The sequence below is a fragment of the Callospermophilus lateralis genome, chromosome 1, assembly GCF_048772815.1.
Source record: "Callospermophilus lateralis isolate mCalLat2 chromosome 1, mCalLat2.hap1, whole genome shotgun sequence".
NCBI lineage: Eukaryota > Metazoa > Chordata > Mammalia > Rodentia > Sciuridae > Callospermophilus > Callospermophilus lateralis.
In genome coordinates this window covers 1,142,146-1,162,355 of record NC_135305.1, presented here as the reverse complement: position 1 = coordinate 1,162,355, position 20,210 = coordinate 1,142,146, and the positions used below count along the sequence as shown (strand labels likewise).

The 20,210-nt window shown below is 50.2% G+C and overlaps 1 protein-coding gene across 1 annotated transcript in view; it reads right to left on the bottom strand.

The window, feature by feature from the left end:
- Ptprn2 (protein tyrosine phosphatase receptor type N2) overlaps window positions 1-20,210 on the bottom strand; it is a 718,290-nt gene that overhangs the window by 429,664 nt on the left and 268,416 nt on the right. The window contains exons 4-5 of the mRNA XM_076835049.2: window positions 11,771-11,873; window positions 6,859-7,021 (exon numbers count right to left, since the gene is read on the bottom strand). Of these exons, the coding sequence (XP_076691164.2) occupies window positions 6,859-7,021; window positions 11,771-11,873 (266 nt within the window). The remainder of the gene's footprint in view (window positions 1-6,858; window positions 7,022-11,770; window positions 11,874-20,210) is intronic.

Genomic DNA, 20,210 nt, shown 5'->3' with positions numbered 1-20,210 from the left:
TCGTTAATGGAGAGCCGCTCAGGCATGGACAGCATGGCGGGTAGCGCACGTGTCCTCTATGTCTCCGGCTCTGTCATTGGACTATGGCCTCTATCTCTATGTCTGTGTCTCTGTTTCTGTTCTCTCTCTCTCCATCTCTGTATTGTGCTTATATCTCTGTTCTGTACTTCTATGTCTGTGTCTCTGTGTCTGTATCTGTCTACTGTCTGTCTCTCTGTATCTTTCTGTCTGTATTTCTCTGTGTCTTTGCTGCTGTCATCTGTTTCTGAGTCTCTGTTTTTCTATACCTGTGTCTCTGTCTCAACACATGGCTGGGGGCTGTGCTCATGTGCAAACAACCAGCTTATGCTTCTCCTGTGCACCTGGCTGCTCAAGCGTCTAAGGTGTGGAGATGCGGGGACCTGAGCCGTGTCCAGCAGCGTGAAGTTCTGAGGGCCCACTGTGTGCAGGGAGAAGACTGCTCCTGCTGACGTGCAGTCCCCAGAACAGACACACTGAGTCACAGGGAAGCAGAGCAGCTGATCAGAACTTCAAGGAGCCTGGACCCCAAACTCCTTAGGACTCACGACATCTACAAGATTCAAGGGTCACACCTCAGGTACAGGATCGCGGCACCAGTGGAAAGCCGGCGGAAACTAGTGCGAGGCTGCGAACACGGGGACATGAGCAGGTAGCTCAGGGTCTGCCCGTCTGGGGAAGTCTCAAGACAAAGGAACAAAGCAGACGCTGGTGCCCCTGGCCTCTCTGTCACTTCTCTATCACTCACTTTCACGTCTGCATGTGAGCTGGCACCTACAGCCTCACGCCCAGCAAGTGAAAGCCAGGGGTGGACTGGACTGAGAGTTTGGATCCGTTTTTCTGACCTTTGATCATAAATCCACTCAACAGGGTAACAATCCCAAATCGCCTGCGTTCGCTGGTGCTCCTGCCAAGCTGCTCTGGGCTCTGTTTTCGTGCCTTTGTGGCTTTTTGTGGCTCCTCTGTATGGACCCACCTACCCCCGTTCTGAAGACTGGAGATGAGACTCCTGGAAGTGGGACGGCAGGTCTGGGTCTGGCTGGGGCTTGCCACCTGCAGACAGGGTCTACCCGGTCTCCAGCTGCCTTGTGGAAACCTGGGTTCAGCGGGTTCTGGGACTGTTTTTAACTTTAAAAAAAAAGTCAAGGAAAAGTTGGGCAAGAATTCCAGGATTCTGTCATCAGCTCTGCCGCCAATTAACTATTGAAAGTGGACACTGTACTTATTTCCCAGCCTCGGTTTCTCCATCTGCAGGCCACTGTGACACGGCTCTGGGATGGGTGGTAAGTCCTCGGTTGGCCTGCTGCCTGCTTCCCTTGTCCACCCACAGCTCTGGAGAATCCCACTGGGGAGAGCAAGCAAGAGAGTCAGAGAATCCCAAAGCAGCATCTCGCAACATCACCCGGCAAATAAAAAATAAAAACAGGCACCATCCACCCACGGCTGCAGCTAAAGGAGACTTCCTTCCTGCCGTGCTCACACCTGGTCTTCCTGCGGCAGGTGAGCCATGGGTGGCCAAGGCTGGCCATGACCCTGGGAAATGTGGAGTCTCCTGGAGGCTGGCAAGAGAGCTGCTCAGGCAACTCCAGACAGCGGAGCAGGGACAGCCAAGATGGGTCTGGAGCAGAGTGTTTGACATCCGTCCCCAGCAGCACTCCTGCAACTCGACACGGAGACACTTGGGCAGCCAGGTGCACAGGAGACTCCTAAGCAGGCTGTCTGCATGTGAGCATGACCCCAGCTGGCCAGAACCCTGGGGCTGCTGGAGCAGTGGGGCTGCTGGAGCAGGAAAGGAAGTGCTGCTGCAGGTGCTCAGTGAGGGAGTGTGTGAGCCAACTCGGGATGCGGAGCCCTGGAGTGTCCCAGCTTGCCCTGGAGCTTGCCACCCCCCCGCCCCGGGGCCAGGGAAAATGCTCCCTGAGCCCAGTGTTTTAATCAAATGAAGGTCCTGGAGTCCTGGACGGCACTCAAAATGAGTGAAAGGTCCTCAGGCTCTGAGCCTTGGCACACGTGCTTCCTAGGGCACAGCTGAGTGGAAGTGCAGGAGGGGCCCTGCGTCCCTAGGCACTGTCCCCCAAGGTGGCGCCTCTCCCTGTGGGAGGGCCAGAGGGCTTGAGCAGACATCTGGGTGGTTTCCAGGTTGGGGTTGTAGGAACAAGTCCTCCACAACCCACAGGCACTATTCTTCACATGACCCAGGCTGCCCTTTCTCTGGGCCGGATGCCCAGGCTCTCACTGCAGGCCAAGGACAGGCAGCCATGACGGCAGGCCACAAACATACCTAGGTGCCCTGAAAAGCTCACGACAGAAAACGCGGCGTGGTTTTGCTTTGATGGTAGGTTCCTAGAGAGGCTTTAGCCCTCCGGGTGAACTGGCCATTTGATCACTGTCACACGCCTCTGCCTGCCCTGCCACAGGACCTGAGGCGCCTTCCTCTGACTCTGGCTTTGCACCCTGCCTTGCCAGTGGGCCTCTGCATCCGTTTACTTCCGTCCTATGCTTTGTGGTCTCTGGTCCTAGTAGAATATGGTGGAGACTCAGTTTTCATTTTTATCCAGTTTGAACCTCTCCTTGGTGCATTTAATACCTGTGGGCATGGGCGGGTCTCAGCCGCCTTCCTCAGCAGGGTGTGGCCCCCTGCTCTGCAGTCAGGCACCAGCTTCCTGACCTGGGGGAGCTCAGGCAGCTGCACAGCCAGTGTGGCATCCAAGGCCACCCATCCACTCCCTCTGCACCTGCCTGGGCTTTTCCAGCTGCCACACCCACGCCTTTGCAGGGCCACACGCTGCCCAAGAGCTGGAGCCCCCGGAAGGCCTTCTCCAGGCCTCCTTTGTTGCGCCTTCCACCGGAAAGCATCCCACCGCTCGGCACCGCCTGCCCTCAGATCAGCCCGCAGGCACCAGCAGCAGCCCCACAGATCTCAGGGGCACTCCTCCTGGCTCTGGTCAGCCTCCCTTTCCACTCCACTCTAGGCAAGAGGGCCGGCCTCTCCTCCCTGGAACAAGCCCCTCCCTGTCCAGAGCCCAGTGCTGCAGGCTTCTCGGCATCCCAGCTCCCTAGTGGTCCTCAGGAGCTGTGGGCCAGCAGCTCCTGTGGGTTGTCCACATGCCAGGGAGGGCGGGAAAGGAGGAGGTCTGCGTCCAGCGGGCTGGGGTCCATCAACACTGTCAACCAGTGACTCGAGGCCCTCTTCCAGTGTCCGTCTTCTTAGAAGCCCTCCTGGCCCACTGACCACAGCTGGCCCCGTCCATCCTGTTCTTTAGGTGTCCCCTCTGTCACTGTACCTGTGCCACCTTCTGCTGTATTTTTATTTCTTTGTTGCCTGTCTTTCCCATTAAGACTATAGATCCTGGAGGGCAGGAGCTTTTATCTTCTAATCCCAGCATTCAGAACAATCTTTTTTTTTTTTTTTATAGTAAATGAGTTTTTAAAGTGTTCCCAAAGTCCATCAGTGAATGGTACTGCCAAGTGACAGATTTCAGCTCACATCTTGGCAGCACAGTAAGTCAGACCTTCTTAGTGTTCCATATCATGACTGACAGGACCCTGAGCCAGTAAGTTAGGTACCCCAACCATGCAGAAGTAAGGACACCAGCTTGACTTGGTGATCAATAAGAGCTCGATTACTGTGCAGAGCTGTGAGCTGGTCAGTTTGATTCAGGAGGAGTGTGTGACTTTATCCCCTCTGGCTTCTGTGGTAAACTCACCAAGATGACAGCCTTGGAAGACAGGGAGTGCAGAACACCCCCTGACTATTCATGCTAGAGTCAGTGCTTGATGACAGATATACAGAAAAACACGATTTCTGCATCATTCACTGGGAATTGGCTGCACCTTGAAAGACCACCGGTGAAAGAAGCTTAAATTTCCAAATGAAGCTTTCCACCACTTGAGGGGAATCTAGAATGCAGCCCAAATCCCCAGTGGGACAGACCCCCCAGCTAAGCGGTGCCAGCGCATGAGCTGGCTGCAACTTCACTCAGCTTCAGCCGGCGGAGAGTGGGCTGAGCACTCGCCTCCTTGATCGCTGGACAGAGAAGACAAGGAGCTTGAGTCTTCATGCACTTTTCAATACTGAGAAGCATCGATCTCAACATAGAAGGAGGAACCCTGAGCACAAAGATGCTCCGTGCTAGCCCTCTGAGAACCCGTGACCATGGGGCTGCTGAGACCTTGGGCGGGATGCCAGAGTCCCTCAGCTCACCCTGGGTATCGAGAGAGAAGGTTGGCTTCCTGATGATCATGCACTCACAGCCGACCTTGCGCGGGGTCGTCCTGCCAGGTGGGACTTTAAATATCACGGGGACCAAACCTACCCCAGGGCAGGGATGGCTGCTGAGGGCTGCAGGCTGCAACTAGGGCCGGCTTCTGCTCCCACAGGGAAGCAGGAGGGGATGTGGACAGTGACCAGTGCCTGTCCTCTCTTGCACCCCAGGCCCCAGAGAAGGGCCAGAGCCAGTGGACACGTCACAAGACACCCCCATCAGCCCCTCACGAGCTCACCAGGCACCAGTGCTCTGGCACAGGGCCAGCTACACTTGCCTCCTACACAGGGAAGGGCTTGGAGAGCAGGAAGGGCTGGGGTCAGCGCCCGGTGTCGGGAGGAGTGGGACTTGAGGACAGGGAAGACTGCAGCAAGTCTGCTGCTTGGTGTGAGGAGGCTGAGCCTCTCTGCCCCACTGTGGCCTGATGAGCATCCAGCTGGGGTGCTGTGCAGTGGGCAGAACCATTGACCCCCAGAGGCTCCCGGGACATGGCTGCAGCTGGCAGCCCGACAGCAGGCCTGGGCCTCTGAAGCTTGCCCTCCTTGAAGCTTTCACTCCACCGCCCCCAACCCCAGCTCACAGGGAGGGGCTCCAGGGGGACAAAGCTCAACTTACATGTGTCTGCAATTGCTGCCCTTGTTTCTGATGCCCCATGTCACACCTGCATATTTCTGGCGTGCCGGGTTGCTAATGGACACAGGACATGGCAGATATGGGGATCCCTGGCGTCCATTCAGGTGCACCTCAGGCCACTCTGTGTCCAGTGGGTACATTCTATTCCACGTCTGACTCTCCCCCTCTCACCTCATGAGGAGAGGAAGTGGAACTGGAGGAGAAGCATGCGGTGGGCCCAGAGCCGAGCAGCTGAGGTTCCATGCAGGACCTCAGACGCTCTGTGGACAAGGCCCTTTCAGGGTCTGCAGGGCGGGTGGGCTCTGCCTCTGAGCACTGTTCCTCTCTCTTCTGCTTCTGCAGTAAGAGGAGTGCACTCGGGATGAAGGTCCTGGGGGCACATCACTGAGTTGGGGTAGGGCGCCGACTCACAGAGCAGTCTGCTTTCCTGACATCCAAGCTTCCTCTGAAGCTCTGGGCTGACAACCCCCTACTCTCGCCTGTTCTAGTCCATTCCACGAGACCATCTCTGGGGCCAATGCCTGTAGCCCAGTCCTCCAAGATCCTATATGGCTCTGCAGGTCTCTGCTCAGTGCACCTCTGGAAGGAATGTGCCTTAGGTCCATGGGCATGACCCAATGTGCCAGCCAGAATCAGCTTCAGCAATTTCAATGGCTCGAGACAGAAAAATAATGAAAACTTGGCCAAGGTGCTTCCCATGTGTTGGGGTCTGTAAACAAGTCAGGATGGCGCCTGGCATTTTGCCAGAGGGAGTGGTTTGTGAGGTGGCGCCAGCGAGCCATTAAGTGTGGAGATTCCTTATTGGTTGACTGCTGTATCTAGTTTATGTTAATTAGATAAGCTGTGTGGAATGTATATACACCCCTCCTGTCCTACAGTAAACGGCTCCCACTCCTGCTGTATCAGTCTACACAAGTCGCTCGTCCCTCCCCCCACCTGCTGCCCCTGACTATTTTGCCCAGACAGCCGGGCTGCGGCACCCATGTGTTTCACAGAGCTGCAACACCTCCTGGGAGACCAGTTTCAGGAAAGTCCCAAGCTTTCCTCAGCGTCCAGTATCAGTTCCAACCTCAGAAAGAGAACCTTGTCCCATCTGAGTGGATGTGATTACCCACCAGCAAAAGAGAAGTGCTGAGTGCGCTGGACCCTAATGCTGACCATCAGAAGGCACTATGCTCTGGGCTCTGGGACCACCTTTCTAGCACCCTCTGCTTCCTGTGTGCATGCAAGGGGAAGCCTAGCTGCAGGAAACATCCCATTTCCATGTGCAAGGTCCACTGAGATCCTCTCATGTGCCTTTAAAACCTGCCTTTGGGTGGGCTTCACTCACGGCAGTGCCCCCAGAGCAGGTGTTGCTCTGGTCTAAGTGCTGCCTGCCCTCTGTCCCTGGCACCCAGACCCCCATGCCCACAGTCCTGCTCTCCTGGGCAGTTTTCCAGGACAAGGGGTCCCCCGAGATGTAATAGCTACAGCATCAACTCTGGGCACCAACCTCCCAACTCCAGCCATGTTCAGTGCCCCCTCCACTCCCCTGATGGTGCTGAGTGCCCACTGCTGACCTGTGCCCTCTCCTTAAAGGGTGAAGCAGAGCTCTGACCTGCTCCAGGCATGCTGCCCGTGTTCTCAATGCTGAGTTTTTTCTGGACTGCAATACCTTGTCCCAAAGGGCTTCTGAGGGCCCATTCCCTGAGGCTGCTAGACGTGCACCCCAGGTAGACGCCTGTGGCAGGCTGGGCACTGCGCTTGGGAGACCCTGCAACCTTGACAGCCGGGACCTGCCCTCAGGGCCCTGCTCTTCACTACACTGTCCAGCAGCTGGTACAGCAGGAGAGCTGAGGGGAGCCCACGGTCAGTGGGCCACTCAGACACGGTCACTCTGGAGACAGCTGCAGAGGAGGTGAAAGACAAAGCCTGGACACAGCAGGGAGGCCACAAGCATCACCTGGGATAGTGAGTTCTCGTGCTGCAGCCTGGGGTGCATGTCTGAGGCGGTGGCCTGGGACAGGGCCTCCAGGAAGGGCAGGTAGCGCTGGAGGGCTTTGGCCAGGGCCACCTCATTCCCCAGGTCGTATCGCCAGTTATCTCCAACATCCTGTTGTGGGGACCTGAAAAACAAAGGAGAGCATGGAGGAGTCATGGGTCTGCTCCGTGCTGACAAGTTGCCACGCGTGGACAGGTGTGTGGGATGCATGTGCCAGGGCCCCTGCCTTCCAAGCAAGAGCGCTGTGCGAGTCCAAACCTGTGCGCCCACCTGCACCTCCCACTCCTTGACTGCGAGTGCAAATTTCTCCAGGCACTGCTTGAGCCTCAGAGTTCTGGCAAAGAGAGTGGGTCAGCCCAGCAGTGCCCGTGTCCTAAGCCTTTGTGAGGAACTGCCGAGTGTCTCAAAGAGCGCCAGCACACACCCTGTTCCCACAATGCCCCCTAAGGGCCAAGTGCAGGAGACAAAGCTGAAATATGGCCAACAAGTGGAGGACATCCACGTGTAAGAGGAAGAGTGAGAGGTGGGGAGCAGGAGGGGCAGGCTGGGGGCCAGTAGGGTCTGTGTTGTAGCTGGTGGCCCCTCACCAGCTCTCGGCACCACAGTCTCCACTGCCCGTCCAGGGAGAGGCTGGCCTCAGTGGGCGCAGGCACCATTGGTACCACCAGCCTGAGCATGGGCAGCTCAGGTGTGCAGGATCTCGGGAGGTGCACACAGCAGCCCATGCCATGACCAGGAGGCAGGAGTCCACACGCACTACGTGGTTCCTAGACCCAGGTCTCCGCCAATTCGTGCACTGCAGGAAACGCACTGGGGTTTTAGTGGCCATGGCTCATCATAAATTCCCCACTGAGAGTGACCCTGGGTGGCTGCAGCCAAGGTCTTCCTAGGGAGTGCCTGGTTCTCAAGAAGGACGACTAACATCAGGGCTGTGTGTAGTTCATATTTTAAATGCCAACATCACTAACTAGCAGGGGGTACGAATCAAAGCCACAATGAGACATCATCTTGCCCTGTTTAAGATGGTGATCACCAAACAATCAAGTGTTGGCTGGGACATGAAGAAAAGGGAGCTCCCGCACCCTGTTGGTGGGGACGTAAACTGGACCTTTATGGAGAACACAACGGAGGCTCCTCAAGAAACTGACAACAGGTTCTGGTGTGAATCCAAGACCAAGAACTGGCCCAGATGCTGCAGGTCCACCGCAGCCAAGGCCTAGACTGGACCTGGGTGCCCACCGGCAGAGGAGGGACGCAGGAAATGGAGCACAGGTACACTCGGGCGGATCATTCAGCTCCAAGAAGTAGGGCTGGAGGACAGCGAGTCGAGTGAAGTAAGCCAGACGGACAGGTGTGGGAGCCTGTCCTCTCGCAGGTGGATGCTGGAAGAATCAGCCTGGGTGTCCAGCAGCGAGGACGAGAGGCTGGGAAGGGAGGAGAGGGAACGCAGGGCGGCAGATCACAGGTACCAGGAGTGAGTTCTGGGGCTCCCAGCACAGTAGGGGTGACTACAGTTCACCAGAACCTACTGTGCACTTCACGAGGAAGAGAGGAGAGGAGCCTGAAGGCTCCCGCAGCAAGAGGTGACGGGGACCGGGGACAGAAAGGCTCATGGCCCTGATGTGACCAGTCCACGCTGGACCCCGTGTTGAAAAGGAGGACCCAAAGGCACGGACATGCAGTTATCACATGCCAATAAAAAAAAAAAAAACTTAAGGCTGAGATTTACCAAAAACCTTCCTATTTGATCTTAAGTATCTCAATGGATGAACCTTCCTTGATTTCATTTCCAGTGCTTCTTCTAGGTGTATGGCTTAGCCTTAAAAAGAAATGTAATTTATCAAGTAACTCACAGCTGGCTGCATTTCAAATCATGGCTATAGCTCCCAGGACCATTTTTAATGGATGAAACTTCATGTTACATGCTATCAGGGAGTAATCTAACTCAAAGTCATTTACTCGTTGGATATTTTGTCTATTCCTCTCACTAACTGCTAATCAATACACAGAGCTAGCTCATAAATGAGTTTTTCGATGGTCTGTCCATCCTCCCATGCCTGTCCACCACGGAGGCTGGTTTGTGACCCTGCACTGTGGGTGACGATGGCCTTCATCACCATGCTGCACGACGCTGTAGCAATTAACTTGCAGGCTGACTCCTGCCCTGTCACCCAGCGTGAAGCAGGTCGAACCATTCTAAGAACACATTTTCCACTTCAAAAAGGTGGAGGGTATTTCACACTAAGGACTCCACTATTCTTGTGCACCCGGATGAACTGGCCCTGGACCCCAGCATATGTGATGCTCAAAGCTGTCACCCAAGTGGTCAGAGGGAAAAGTCCAAATTGGGGTCAGAACCACAGCAAAGAGCTTTGCAGCCGGCACCTCCCTGCTGACTCAAGTCCGTTTCAGGCCATTTCTCTCCTCACACGAAACCTTCACAGCCACCACAAGTTCTCTGGAGGAGTCCGGCTCACAGGCAGGTCTCTTCCTGGACCTCAGGCCCCTCACGGCAGCACCCACGGTCCCATGACTCCTCGTCCACGCGGCTTGCTCTGCTGGAGGCACTGTGTGCAGGGAGCAGGCTGCTGGCTCAGGTGGGCCCAGGACCAGACTTCCCGGAAGACCGGGTCCTCATCTCATCCTTACTCCTGAACAGACTGTTGGTGCGAGGCACATTACTCATTCCTCTGAGGAACCACAGCCAAACGTGCGGAGCGCTAGCTGCTACTCCCCAGGTGACAGAGGAGCCCGCAGAATGCTCCAGAATGATGAAGCGAAGACGCCGGCGGAGCCCTGGGTGGTGCAGTCACCACACAACAGCACCGGGAGACCCTGGCTCCCTCCTTCCTTCCCTCAACAAGTGTGGACACTGCTCCTGGCCAGGGTGAGAGCCAGGAGCAGGCGCCAGGTCAGACCCCACACTCAGAAGGAGCAGGGAGGAAGGAAAGAAGCTGGAGGAGGAGGGCTCCCACCCAGCACCCTCTCACGGTGAGGTGAGGCCAGGAGTAGACTGCAACCCAGGCCAGGGCCGCAGGGGATCCAAGATGAGAGACAGCTACGAACACTAAAGAAGATAAAAGGCACCCAGGCATGTCCCCGAGGACGAGAGGAGGAAAATCAGGAGCTGCTGCGGTAGATTCCCCACCGGGCTGCCCAAAGGGCTTTTAAGAGGCCACCCTTCAAACTGAGTCCAAGGGAAGATGACCACAAATTCGTCAGGCAGCACAAATGAGGCGGAAGCAGGACTGGCGATTCTGACATGTGGATGGCAGCCAAGAGGGAAAGCATCTGAGCTCCACCTTCAAACGGCAAACGGCAGGGACAGCCGATGGGAAGCTCACAGCACGCCGCACAGCCAGATACAGCTACAGGGTGGCAGGGGCTGAGGACATGGGCAGAGAATGTCCGCCACCTCTGCCCAAGGAGGGCCTCTGTCCTCCAGCCAGAGAACAGTTCTTCTCCAATCCCACTAGGAAGGGAAGAACAGAGAGAGCCAGCCCAGGAGAGCAGCGGGCCCTCTGCCTTCACCCACAGGTGCACCTAGTGGCACCCCGACACAGATGGAAACCACCGCTACAAGACGAGCCTGCAAGGAAGACCCCTCTCCAAGGAAACAAACAGCGGTTTCTCAGGGACCAGGACCATGCACAGGACCCCCACAAGGACACTCCAGTCTCTACGGATGACGCTTCGACTCTTGGTCTCACTGATGATGAAAATAAAAGCAGAGACAAACTACCATTCTTCATGACACGGCCTTGGAAGGTGACCAGTGCCGTGCACTCAGGAGCGTGAGGTCCCGGAGCCTGTCTGGGGTCCTTTAAAGTCTCTCAGGTGCTGGGTGCCATGTGTCTCCCACTTAGGCAGTTGCTCCTCAGTCACTGACCACCTCCTGGACTCCTGGAGCCAAGTTTTCTCGGTGCCTGGGTCCCTTGCCCTTCCCAGGCACCCACCACCCCTGAGCCAGGTGGAGTCGTCATCTGGGAGTTACCAGGAACGCTGTGAAGGGCAGCAGGAGGGCCTGAAAGTGGGACTGAAGGCAGCCCCAGGGAGCACATGAGGGCTCCACAGAGACGTCCTGTGCCCACCAAGGACTCTGGTGGCGCTTCTCGTTCTTAAAGGCATTATAGGCAGATAGGTGCGCAGGGGCGAAGGCAGGTCCCGCCCTGGTGTGGCCGTGTGCGCAGTCGCCATCTGCTGCTCTCCTCTCCCCAGGCCCTACAAGGACAGTGCCTCACCCATGCCACGAGACGCAGGAGGACATCTAGATTTTTGTGCCATGGGGATTTTCTGACTCAAGACTGTGGTTCTGGGTGTCTTCTCTCAGGAAAAAAAAAATGGACTGTCCAAACAGAAACCCTAGGAAAGGCCCTGTGTGTGCTTTTAACATGAAAAACCGTGCAGCGGTGAGAGCCGGCAGCCCCGCTCTCCTGCTGTGTCTGTCTGGCTGCTTTTCTCCACCTGCAGGATGGGGCTGCTGTAGTCTCTACTCCTGTGGCAGCATGTGTGAGACAGAGTGAGCACATGTCTGAACAGGCTGCCTGCTTCAAGCAACTGTACAGGAGGTCCTCTGCCTGTCCTGCAGTGGGGAGACTTCTTCCTGAGAAGAGGGGATTCTTGACCTCCGCATGCACAGAGGCCTAAAGATGCAGGATTTCCCAAAGGAGCCATGGAAGAAAATCTTGGCGTGCCTCTTGGTGACAAGCAATGTGGCCTTCTCTCCTGGGTCGGGATACAGCAGAGCAAGAAGTCTCTTCCTCACAGACAGCTGACCTTCTGGAGCTTGCACCAGGAAGACTGGGGTGCTCACTACGACACAACCCAGCTTAATAATGTGACAGACCCCAGAGTAACCCTGGACTGTGCATACCTGGCTCGGCTGGAAGGATCCCGAGGCTGTGGGTAGGCTCTGGGGAGGTTTGCCAGCTCCTGTGCCATCACACGCTGGGTATAGTCATCTTGCCACGTGAAGCCTGTGGGGACAGGGGTGAAAACTGAGTTACTGATTCAGAAGTTTGGCCATGCTTCTGCCTGCGCCCCATCCCGGATGGCTCCCTCACACTGCTGACACCCCATACAAGCCGGGGATCCCCCGCTGCCCCTTACTAGTCAGTCTTCTTCACGGAGTCCAACTCTCAAATCTCTAGACCAAAAAGACTGCTGACACTTTTTCCATTGTTTCCAACAAGCACCATGGTGCTGGCTATGGCTGAAGCAAGACCCTTAAGCCAAATGTGATGTCGGTCCCAAGGGGACCCTGTCTCCCTTGGTCCCAACAAGAGACGCTTCCCCTCCACAAAGGGCATGTTCTTGTCCATGCTTACCGCCATCTTGACCATTTGTCCTCCCTGACCCCATGCTGCTTGGGAGCAAGCGCTCAGGTGGACCAAGGGGTGTTGCTCCAGGAGAGCGACTGCCATGGGGCTTGACGCACTGCCTCTGGGAACCAGTGACACTGTATTTACACTCAAATGTTATGACAAAGAGACTTACAACCAGGGCAAAGCAGTTGTGAAGGCAAAATCCATGTGATTATGCATTAATTACATGCACTGTGGATCACATGATAATTAGGCTCAGAATTACCAAATAACTCCTAAGAATAATTATTATGCAATTTGTACATTTTAGATCTTATGGTAACACTTTCGCACTTAGAACTACCCCATGCAATTATCCATAATTATCTAATCACTAAATATCATGTAATTACAGAGGTATATTTTTATGCCCTGTACAAAACACATTACTAAAATCTTCAGATCAGAATGGCTCTGTGCGTGTGTGTGCTGCAAGTCCAGAACACACGCTCTAGATGGCATTGAAAGACAGCTCAGTAGACGTAACTGGCCTTCAAGAACACACTTAGATATGTTTTTCAAATGCAAATCTAAATTGTTTTAAGTCCACACATGGCCATCCAAACAGGGGCCACAGTCCTAAGTCCCAGAAGGCCCAGCAGCACCACTACCAAGGCAGGGGGCCTCCTGCTGGTGCTAAGTAGCTGTCTTTGGCGTGTGACACACAGAGACTGGGTCACTGTAGGGACAGTGCCCACAACCACTGCTGCACACACAGTGTGGCTGCACTTGACTGAAAGCAAACCCACCCTCTAGTAAAAGCAGCTGAAGGGGCCCCTGCAGAAGGCGCCGTCCACGGCTCTGCTTCACCCACCCAGGGGCATCTCCAATGAAGGGTGCTTTCGAAAGTTGAAACAACATCTAGCCCTTTGGATTTAGAAAATAAGCACATTTTAAGTATGGCATTCCCCAAGGATAGCCATAATATTAATATTTATCAGGATACAAAATCAAGGGCACAAAAGGGAATTTCCAGGAAAACAACTTCATTTATAAAATTAGGCAACTGAAATTCAAGTATCTCAACAGCATGGAAGCCTGAGCTACGTTATAAAGGCTCCATTGTTAGGACAACTGCTGGTCAGCCAGAAAGGGCCGTATGTGGGAGTGCAAGGAGGGTCCAGGACCCTGACCAGATCACTGAACCTCTCTGGGAGGGGGAGGACCATGCTCTTGGGGGGAAAATGAGGTAAGGCAGAGACCTGGGTGTCTCAGCATCCCCGTGCAGTGCTCTCTGGGCGTAAGTGTGAGAGGCACCCACTCCACTGGGTGACGCCAAGGGAGGCAGAGTGATGAGCTGTGACCTGGCCCACAGAGTCAAGGAGATCCAGGGGTGGAAACTCCCACCCTGCCCTCAGGTGTCCACAGAGGTGGGGGGGCCTGGGCTTCTACCTCCCAGCACCCGTGCTCTCCCTGGCCGGGCAGTGCCAGGAAAAGCTGTCAGAACACCACGTTTGAATGAGTTTCAAAGTCTTATAATATACAAAAGTAACCAGTTTCAATTGAAAATCATTGCTTACAAGAAGAACCAAGAATACCTCCAACTGAAAGAACACAGAGAATCAAGAGCTCCCAGCCCCGGGATGAAAGGTGTGAGACCCCATGGCGCCATGATGACACTGCTTCCTACGCCACTGTGCACACCCCCGAGACCAACCAACAGCAGCATCCCGCCAAAGCAGGTGGAATAAAGACCCAGATGGAGTCTCGTGACTGAGGAGTACAGTAAGAAACACAATGTTCTACAGAAAGAGGGAAGAGTCAGACGTGGAGCAGAGCAACACAGATCCTCCAGTTTCAGCCACAGAGAGCAAGCAGTCCAGAAAATGAGCAGAGGCTCAGAACTCTGAGGCCATGACCCAAGATCTGCCGTTCAGGCTGCAAATGCCTCAAAAGTAGAGGAGAAAGAAGGCAGGGCCAGAAGAAACTCGGAAAAATAATGGCTGAAAACCTCTCGGTTTTGACAAAAGACAAAAAATTAAAACTTCAAGAAGCTGAATACATCCAAACAGGATGATCCTGATTCTTCTCCAAGATTCATCATGATTTGATTTCTGATGACCTCAAAGAAAAAGTCTTGACAAAGACACAAAAAAAACGATGCCTTCTTTACATGCAAAACATGATTCATACGACAGAGGATTTCTCATCAGAAACCCTGGAAGTCACAGGAAATAGCAGGTTTCAAGTGCTAAAGAACAAGAAGAGTCAACCCAAAATCCATCGATTTACCCATCCATCAGCCCATGAGAACATCCTTCAGGAATGAGCAGGAAACCGTCAAGCTCTCCAGTCCACACAGCCAGGGACACCCTTCAGGAATGAGGAGACATTAAGATGATCTTAAATAGAGGAGAGAGAAGAGCTAAACAGAAAGGAGAGGATGAAAGCAGCCCCCTATGAATCAGGAAAGAACAGGGCAGGCAACAGGTAACTACAGGGGCCTCCTCCTCTTGAGTTCCAGTGTGAGCACGGTTTCTCCCGAGTCCATGCAGGAGGAGCATTTAATAATCATGTACACACGAAGACCAGTAAACTGTGCTCATTTAGCTGGTAAAACAGACACCAGCAAGCTATGATATGTCGTTATATATCTACACTAAGAAAGATATCAGGATGTCAAAAACATACATTCAAAAGCATAGCCGAAAAATTAAAATGGATTCCCCCATGCTAAAATAACTTAAAGGGAGGGAAGAAAAACCAGAGAAGTAAAAACTAGGAAACAAAAAAAGGAAAATTTAAGTTCCAGTATATCAAGGACTAGATTAAATGTCAATACATCAGTGAAAACAGGCATTGGCTGAGAGGATTTTAAAAACTACTCAACTATGTTACCTGTTAAACTAACTTCAAATATAACAACATAGGAAGAATGAAAATAAAAATATGGGGAAAAAACATCACGCAGGCATTAAAGAGCAGCAGCGATGCGTACTTTAATATCAGATAAATGAATCATCAGAGAAAATAAAATTGAGAGAGTCAGAGGAAAATTACATAGTGATAGAAGGGTTAATCCACCAAGATGCAGCAGTCCTAAACATGCATGCACCAAATGTCCGAGCAGCAACATATGTGGAGCAGAAGCTGATCGAACTAAAGAAGAAACAGAAAATTCCACAATTAGAGCTGTTAGTTTCACATCACTTTCTCAGCAAATGATAAAAAACTATTTAAATAGAAAACCAGCAAATGCAGACAAGAACTCATGAGTGCCGTGGGCAACAAGGCCCAGTGAGCACTGGTGGAGCACCACCCAGCCACGCGGAACGCATCCCATCAGCCACCCATGCAGCATGGGCCAGGACCACATCCCAGTCAGCACACAGGCCTCAGCAGCAGGGAAGGAACAGGACCATTCAGAGAGTGTTCCTAACACTGCAGAGGCCTGCTGGTAATCAGCCTCAGAAAAATAATGGGGAAATCTCCAGACGCCCAGAAAGCGAACAACGTATTTCTAAGTTATCCTGGACCAAAGGGAATCCAAGGTGGTAAAGCACACTATTCTGGATGAAGCCAAAGTGCAGCAAGATCCCAACATTACGGCTCACAGTTAAAGCAGAGCTGTGAGGGGCATGTTTAGCACTGAAGGCTTATGTTAGGCAAAGAGAGGGCTCAAATCAGCAATCTACATTCCAATCAAGAATCTACATAAAAAACAGTAAAATAAACCCAAAGAATGTAGGAGGAGGAGAATGATAGGTCAATGAAATTTTTTTTAAAAATTATTTTTTGGTTGTAGTTGGACACGATATCTTTATTTTGTTTATTTATTTTTATGTGGTGCTGAGGATCAAACCCAGGGCCTCGCACGTGCTAGGCAAGTGCTCTACCGCTGAACCACAACCCCAGCCCTAGTCAATGAAATTTAAATTAGAAAAAGACAGAGAAAAATGTGACAACAAAAACTAGCTCTGTGAAAAGATCAGTAAAACTGACAAACTTCTAGCAAGAAAAAGAAAAAGATATGACAGATTGCCAATATACGTGATAAAACAGGGAATGTCACTGTGGACATCGAAGGGATAATAAGAGAATCAACAACTTTACACTCATGAACTTTTGACAACATTGGTGAAATGGTGGGGGCCTGGAAAAATATAAACTACCATAATTGATCCAACTCAAGATAGAGAGTTTAATAACCTGTAACGATTAAGGAACTGGACTTCAGAATTTAAGACCTCCCCACAAAATAGACATGCGGGCCTAGATGGAGAATTTGGAAGAATCCTACCAAACGTCTAAAGAAGCATTAACATAGATTCCACATAATCTCTTCCAGAAAACAGAAGAGGAGGAAACAGTTTCCACTCCGTTTCATGTAGCCACTACTAATCTGATATCAAAGGCAGACCATGACAGTACAAGAAAAGAGACCTGCAGACCAATATCCCTCATGAGTGTAGATGCAAACAACCTTTAAAACATGAGCAAGTAACATCTGGCAATATATGAAAATGATCATTCACCACAGGGTTTATTTCCACAAGGAGAGGTTGGTTCACTATTCAGAAATAAAATCAGTGTGATCTACAATATTAATAGGCCAAAGAAGAATAAAAATCAAACCATCATAACAATCAAGGCAGAAAAAGCAACTGAAAAATGTAATGCCCATTTATCATTAAAACTATCAGAAAAAAAAAGAATCAAAGATATCCAAAATTGATAACAACTGGTCAACGTTTTGCCCTGAAAACCCCTGAGGCTAAAGCCAGCCACACCTGTTGGCACAAACCAAAAGTTCTCTACTGGGGGTTTGGAACAAAGAAAGATGTCCACTCACCAACGTATTCAACAGAGTGCTGAGAATTCCGACTAGTGCAAGGGGAAATAAGGGCAATAAAACATGCATATCAGAAAATGTACCTATTTCCAGATGACATGGCTGTCTACATGGAAAATCCCAAGGAATCTACAAAAGAAAGAAAGAAAGAAAAAACCTCCTAGAACTAATAAGTTCATTTCCTACATACATACAAAGAGAACTAACATTAAATACTATTTATAGTTGCTTGAAAGTTTAAATACTTAGGGATGGATCTAACAAAACATGTATAGGACTTGTGTACTGGAAATTACACAATGGGATGAAGGAAATCAAAGATCTAAATAAATGACAGATAATCCATGTTCGTAGATCTAAAGTCTCAATGTAAAATTATGTTAATTCTCCCCAAATTGATACACTGTAAAGGTTTGACATAATTCTGGTACAAATTTCAGCAAGATTCTTTGTGGGTACAGACAAGCAATTTATATGGAATAACAAATTAACTAAAGTCACTAAAACTGGAAAAACAGAAATATAGCAATAGAATCATTGCACATAATTTTGGATCTTATCCCATCAGTACATAGCCTAGACTATGTGTATGGGTGGAGAAACAGACAGATAAATCAATAAAGTATAATTGAAAGCCCAAAGAGAACTTCCTTGGTGGTCAGGACATCCTGGAGGTGACTGAGACATTCGTGCAAGAACCCTCCAAATGCGGGGACGAGCATCTATTCAGAAACATGAGAGCCTTCCCAGAAGCCTGGGATGGGGGAGTGCCAGGAACCTCCAGAGGTGGGGGTGAGTGTCTAAATCAAGACTCTAATGTGGGGAAAGGGGTGCCAGCAGGGGAAGGACCCCAGATAAGCTCTGGGTCTTATGTTAAAATATTGTAAAGACAGTCCTAGGACAAAGGGAAAAAGAAGCCACAGGTGATGAAATGCTGCTGTTTTATTTGAACTCACTGAGCACAAGAATCTCCAGGAAAAATTCTAGGCCTAGGGATAGGGAAGAACATGGAAAGCACAGATCCTACCCAGGTCTGAGTCATACTGTAAAAGTCTGCCACAGACTCTATTTTAATTTCTAAGGGCTTTTACCTGATAGTTCTTCTGTCTCCTACCCATAGGGATTTAATATTTGGTAAAAAGGTACAAAATCTTTGTTTCCCGTCTGTTCTGTGTGTTTCTGTGCACATCTTGTATTGTATGTTGTGTTTACATATGTGCTTGTGTTTATATTATTACATGGTACCAAAATTAGCATATAGGTAAATGAGACTCATCAATTTTAAAAAAGAAATGGATCCAAATGCCTTTCAGTTCACATAACTGAAACTGATTAAATAGATATGAGTAAAGATGTCTTTAAGATTACTAACCACAAGTTTTTAGGTAGACAACCAATCAAGATAGTATTGATTTCTATAAAATATTTAAAGGTCAACATCTATTACTTCTAAGGAATTTTCTTTGTAAGAAATAACTGACTTAAAGTGTTAAGTAGACTTATTAGATACCTTGATTTCATGGGTAATATAAGCTTGATATCAGTAAATTAATTTTAACATAAATGTGATTAATCTCCATAAATATGTTTGTGAGAAGAGACATCTGATTACTTTGCAAAGCAAAAAAACTAAAACATCAATTAAGTATAAATTCAAGAACACTTGGTTTTTCTTCAATTCCACAAGGTAACATATATTAGGATACATTAAATGTGTTTTTATAAATTAGTAAATGAAAAAAAAAAGTTCAAGATTGCTTGTTTCTGGGTCTTATCCTAAAAACAAGGTTTCTAAGAGTTAAAATCCTGACAGGTATAATTTAATATGCAAAGAATAAAGTTTCAGCTGTGTTTCAACTAAAGTACTGTAAAAAGGTTTTAAAAAGACTAATTTGTATAAATTCATAAATTTCATAAGGATTGTTTCAGAATGTAACCATTAATATGCTAATTTTCTATGTTGAAAAACAATAAAGGCTCCTTTAAACACTGATCTGCTCTTACCTATCAAGATGATTTCTGGTATCTTCTAAGTTTTATTACTTAGGAAAACTAAGTCTTGAAAGAATTGGGGTTTGTACCTGTTTCAAACTCTTCTAAATGATTACTACATAGATGTATGTACCTGTCATGTTTACTTATGTATACACCTGAGAACAGTTTGAGCCTGTTAAGTTCTAATGTAAAGTCAAACTTAGTTAATGGACACCGATGTGACCGTGACTCTGACCATTATGGCTTCTCTGTATATCAGATACATTCATGCTCTTCAGGTATACCACCCTTTGAAAATGTAAAGTTTAATTCGAGAGCATTTTCACTAAGTTGGTCTTCTTCAAACAAAAACTGTCTGTAGCAATAGTCTCCTTCAGCTGTATATAGAAGTAAGCAATCTGGTTGGTATTTATGTCATTTGATGTTTTGTAACTGGATAAAGGTAACCTGTTATCGATAAGTTTTGTATCACAATTCAGCCTGGCCACTTGGTTTTAATCAAGACCTGGGGAGAAGGCAAGCTTCAACTGACCCGAAAAGGACCTTATCAAGTGGCCCCTGATCACTGGTGGCTATCTTAACTGTTAAAAAGAGGACTCATTTCAATGGGTGGTTTCCAACTCAAAAAGTCACCATGGCTAAGATGGATGGCAATACCAAAGGATAAAAGAACAAAAATGAAAATGAGACCACAAGGTATAAAAATGTAGACTTGTGAGAAACAAAGTTCAGTGGTCCCTTCTTAGCATAGAACACTCAGCCTTGATTGCTCAGAAGCGGGCTCAGCACGCTCAATGCCCGAGCATTGTGGTTTAGTTATAGTCCTTCCCTTTGCCCTCCCCAGTCCTAAGCCACTTGCATAGATTACAACCCCAAGCTCCTCCTACCAGAGCAGGGGACAGTGCTACATCAGGGATACAAACAGGCGGACTGCCACCCAAACATGCTTGCTTGCCAGACTTTGCTGTTGCACACCTTCTGCAGAGTGAAGTTTGCCCAGCTGCTTCCACCCCAAGGTCGACTCCCTGAGGCACCCAGGTATTCTAACAGAATGGAAGGAGGTCTCCTGTGGGGGTGTGCATATGTGTCACGCAGCACGTTTCCCACTGGGCCCCTCCTGCCGGCGGGCGTGCTCAGCCACTTGGTGTGGCGTGTGTTGAGGA